The 4,567-nt window shown below is 49.9% G+C and overlaps 1 protein-coding gene across 1 annotated transcript; it reads left to right on the top strand.

The window, feature by feature from the left end:
- The first annotated feature begins 1,356 nt into the window (after nt 1-1,356).
- LOC127910530 (uncharacterized) lies at nt 1,357-4,348 on the top strand. Its single transcript, XM_052474573.1, has 3 exons — nt 1,357-1,536; nt 2,581-3,320; nt 4,282-4,348. Exons 1-3 carry the CDS (start codon nt 1,357-1,359, stop codon nt 4,346-4,348), a joined length of 987 nt encoding a protein of 328 aa, XP_052330533.1.
- The last annotated feature ends 219 nt before the right edge of the window (nt 4,349-4,567 follow it).

Below are 4,567 nucleotides of genomic sequence, written 5' to 3'. Positions count from 1 at the left end.
CTTGCACCGCAGGGGGCCCTAACTATGATGGCAGCATACAGGATGTAACATAATTGCATGGCTACAGTACATTGGATCTCTCACCCTCCCCTTCTTTGTCTCTATATGTATCTCCATGGTAGTGGTGGATGAGATGGTTCTTGTCTGTTACCACACCAACCACCGCCTGTCATATAATTGGATTTATGTAGAAGGCTATGATATGCTGAGAGACGGTAGGAGAGACAGACAGGTTGAAAGAAAGGATTAGAGAGAGAGACGAAGACAGAGAAAGAAAGACAGAGAGAGAGAGACAAAGGTAAAGAGAGTGAGAAATAGAGAGAGATTCTGTAATCTAACTGGATACCAGCAACAGTCCGGCCCTCCAGATTGACATGACCTCATCCAGCAACAGTCCAGCCATCCTCATTAACATGACCTCATCCAGCAATAGTCCAGCCATCCAGACTGACATGACCTCATCCAGCAACAGTCCAGCCCTTCTCATTAACATGACCTCATCTAGCAACAGTCCAGCCATCCAGACTGACATGACCTCATCCAGTAACAGTCCAGCCATCCTCATTAACATGACCTCATCCAGCAACAGTCCAGCCCTTCTCATTAACATGACCTCATCTAGCAACAGTCCAGCCATCCAGACTGAGATGACCTCCTCCAGCAACAGTCCAGCCATCCTCATTAACATGACCTCATCCAGCAACAGTCCAGCCATCCAGACTGACATGACCTCCTCCAGCAACAGTCCAGCCATCCTCATTAACATGACCTCATCCAGCAACCGTCCAGCCATCCAGACTGACATGACCTCATCCAGCAACAGTCCAGCCATCCTCATTAACATGACCTCCTCCAGCAACAGTCCAGCCATCCTCATTAACATGACCTCCTCCAGCAATAGTCCAGCCATCCAGACTGACATGACCTCCTCCAGCAACAGTCCACCCTTCTCATTAACATGACCTCATCCAGCAACAGTCCAGCCATCCAGACTGACATGACCTCCTCCAGCAACAGTCCAGCCATCCAGACTGACATGACCTCCTCCAGCAACAGTCCGGCCACCCAGACTGACATGACCTCATCCAGCAACAGTCCAGCCCTTCTCATTAACATGACCTCCTCCAGCAACAGTCCAGCCATCCAGACTGACATGACCTCTTCCAGCAACAGTCCAGCCCTTCTCATTAACATGACCTCATCCAGCAACAGTCCAGCCATCCAGACTGACATGACCTCATCCAGCAACAGTCCAGCCATCCAGACTGACATGACCTCCTCCAGCAACAGTCCAGCCATCCAGACTGACATGACCTCATCCAGCAACAGTCCAGCCAGCCAGCCATCCAGACTGACATGACCTCCTCCAGCAACAGTCCAGCCATCCAGACTGACATGACCTCCTCCAGCAACAGTCCAGCCATCCAGACTGACATGACCTCATCCAGCAACAGTTCAGCCATCCAGACTGACATGACCTCATCCAGCAACAGTCCAGCCATCCAGACTGACATGACCTCATCCAGCAACAGTCCAGCCAGCCATCCAGACTGACATGACCTCCTCCAGCAACAGTCCAGCCATCCAGACTGACATGACCTCCTCCAGCAACAGTCCAGCCATCCAGACTGACATGACCTCATCCAGCAACAGTCCAGCCATCCAGACTGACATGACCTCACCCAGCAACAGTCCAGCCCCCCTGAATGACATGACCTCATCGAAAATAACATGATAACAGCTTCCACAGGAAGAAACCACACTCAAACCAACATCTTCTCATCAATCTAAGCCTATTCTTTAGTTGTCCTTTACCTTCCAAAGTCTTGCAATGGACATAAAATGAGATGACTAAGACCATATTCAAAGACCAGGAAAGATGATTATCAACATGATCTGTTATCCTGTCTCAAATGAAGAGATAACCGTAGTTCATTTCCTCCTACGTGTGATATGGTTGATTAAAGCCTTGTTTTTGATGAACAGGCATTTGATAAGGGTTTGTGTTTCACCCAGAGCATATTTTTATCTATCTATCCTTCTCTCAGTATTTTTATACTTGTCTCTTGTCTTGCCTTTTAATCATGGAGGCTTGCTTGACACAGTCAATATAAATATTATGGTTTCAGTCCAGATACTGCTTGTTCAAAACCACCACATTTATGTGGGACACTTTTGAACAGCAGCTACGTTGCTAGTCATTAAGTAGCCACGTAATTTATGAATGTGTTGTTGCATAGTTAAGTTAATAATCTTTGTGTATGTATTTGCAATATTTTTAAAGGTTGAATAATCGTTTTGTTGATAAGACTCGTTCTTTCTAGCCACCTATGAGAAGATTCTTGACTTGAAAATCGAATCATCACACGACTTCCCCTCTGGACTGTATCAACAAACCCCCTTTCCCTTTGGACTGTATCAACAAACCCCCTTTCCCTCTGGACTGTATCGACAAACCCCCCTTTCCCTCTGGGCTGTATCGACAAACCCCCCTTTCCCTCTGGACTGCATCGACAAACCCCCCTTTCCCTCTGGGCTGTATCGACAAACCCCCCTTCCCCTCTGCACTTCATCGACAAGCCCCCTTTCCCTCTGGGCTGTATCGACAAACCCCCTTCCCCTCTGCACTTCATCGACAAGCCCCCCTTACCCTCTGGGCTGCATCGACAACCCCCCTCTCCCTCTGGACTGCATCAACAAACCCCCTTTCCCTCTGGGCTGTATCGACAAACCCCTATCCCTCTGGGCTGTATCGACAAACCCCCTTTCCCTCTGGGCTGTATCGACAAACCCCCTTTCCCTCTGGGCTGTATCGACAAACCCCCTTTCCCTCTGGACTGCATCGACAAACCCCCTTTCCCTCTGGGCTGTATCGACAAACCCCCTTCCCCTCTGCACTTCATCGACAAGCCCCCTTTCCCTCTGGGCTGTATCGACAAACCCCCTTCCCCTCTGCACTTCATCGACAAGCCCCCCTTACCCTCTGGGCTGCATCGACAACCCCCTCTCCCTCTGGACTGCATCAACAAACCCCCTTTCCCTCTGGGCTGTATCGACAAACCCCCTATCCCTCTGGGCTGTATCGACAAACCCCCTTTCCCTCTGGGCTGTATCGACAAACCCCCTTTCCCTCTGGGCTGTATCGACAAACCCCCTTCCCCTCTGCACTTCATCGACAAGCCCCCTTTCCCTCTGGGCTGTATCGACAAACCCCCTTCCCCTCTGCACTTCATCGACAAGCCCCCTTACCCTCTGGGCTGCATCAACAACCCCCCTCTCCCTCTGGACTGCATCAACAAACCCCCCTTTCCCTCTGGGCTGTATCGACAAACCCCCTATCCCTCTGGGCTGTATCGACAAACCCCCTTTCCCTCTGGGCTGTATCGACAAACCCCCTTTCCCTCTGGGCTGTATCGACAAACCCCCTTTCCCTCTGGACTGCATCGACAAACCCCCTTTCCTCTGGGCTGTATCGACAAACCCCCTTCCCCTCTGCACTTCATCGACAAGCCCCCTTTCCTCTGGGCTGTATCGACAAACCCCCTTCCCCTCTGCAAAGATTCATCGACAAGCCCCCTACCCTCTGGGCTGCATCGACAACCCCCCTCTCCCTCTGGACTGCATCAACAAACCCCCCTTTCCCTCTGGGCTGTATCGACAAACCCCCCTATCCCTCTGGGCTGTATCGACAAACCCCCCTTTCCCTCTGGGCTGTATCGACAAACCCCCCTTTCCCTCTGGGCTGTATCGACAAACCCCCCTTTCCCTCTGGGCTGTATCGACAAACCCCCCTCACCCTCTCGACTGCATCGACAAACTCCCCTTTCCCTCTGGACTGTATCGACAAACCCCGCTTTCCCTCTGGACTGTATCGACAAACCCCCCTTTCCCTCTGGGCTGTATTGACAAACACCCATTTCCCTCTTGACTGTATTGACAAACCCCTTTTCCCTCTGGGCTGTATCGACAAACCCCCCTTTCCCTCTGGGCTGTATCGACAAAGCCCCCTTTCCATCTGGGCTGTTTTGACAAACCCCCCTTTCCCTCTGGGCTGTATTGACAAACCCCCCTTTCCCTCTGGGCTGTATTGACAAACCCCCCTTTCCAGATAGATGAGATTCCCAGTGTCCTTCCTGGTTCCCGTTGTGATCGGGAATGGCAACGTCTGCAGCCCAATCAGAACACACAGAGAACTTGCAACTCAAAGAGGCTGCCAAAATGAAGGTGCGTAATATACATAAGAACATCAAAAATGTCATGTGTACTGTGTCTCCTGTACAGCATCTCCCGTACTGCATCTCCCATGGTCTTTCGGAAACATCTAAAGAGGAGATGCAAGATCCATTGAAAACAATGACAATGATAACATACAAGAATGCTAGAGTGCTGAATGTTTTACATCTGCTTTCTTTCTAATTCAACTCCCTTTAAGAGTTATGAGGTGGTGTAGAATCAGACATTGCTGCTTGCAATCACTAACATTTGATGATCTTCATCAGATGACACTCATAGAATGTCATGTTACACAATACATTTTATGTTTTGTTCGATAAAGTTCATATTTATA

The sequence above is a fragment of the Oncorhynchus keta genome, chromosome 21 (assembly GCF_023373465.1).
Source record: "Oncorhynchus keta strain PuntledgeMale-10-30-2019 chromosome 21, Oket_V2, whole genome shotgun sequence".
Taxonomy (NCBI): Eukaryota; Metazoa; Chordata; class Actinopteri; order Salmoniformes; family Salmonidae; genus Oncorhynchus; species Oncorhynchus keta.
Note: the sequence above shows the minus strand (reverse complement) of the source record. Positions and strands in the feature narration are given on the sequence as shown.

Bases quoted from the DNA above. Each gene is read 5' to 3' on its own strand.
- LOC127910530 (XM_052474573.1), top strand. From the start codon at position 1,357: ATGACCTCCTCCAGCAACAGTCCAGCCATCCAGACTGACATGACCTCC. The intron at 1,537-2,580 runs GCCAGCCATCCA...TTCATCGACAAG, and splicing joins CCTCATCCAGCAACAGTCCA to CCCCCTTTCCCTCTGGGCTG. The intron at 3,321-4,281 runs GTATCGACAAAC...TCTCCTGTACAG, and splicing joins CCCCCCTTTCCCTCTGGGCT to CATCTCCCGTACTGCATCTC.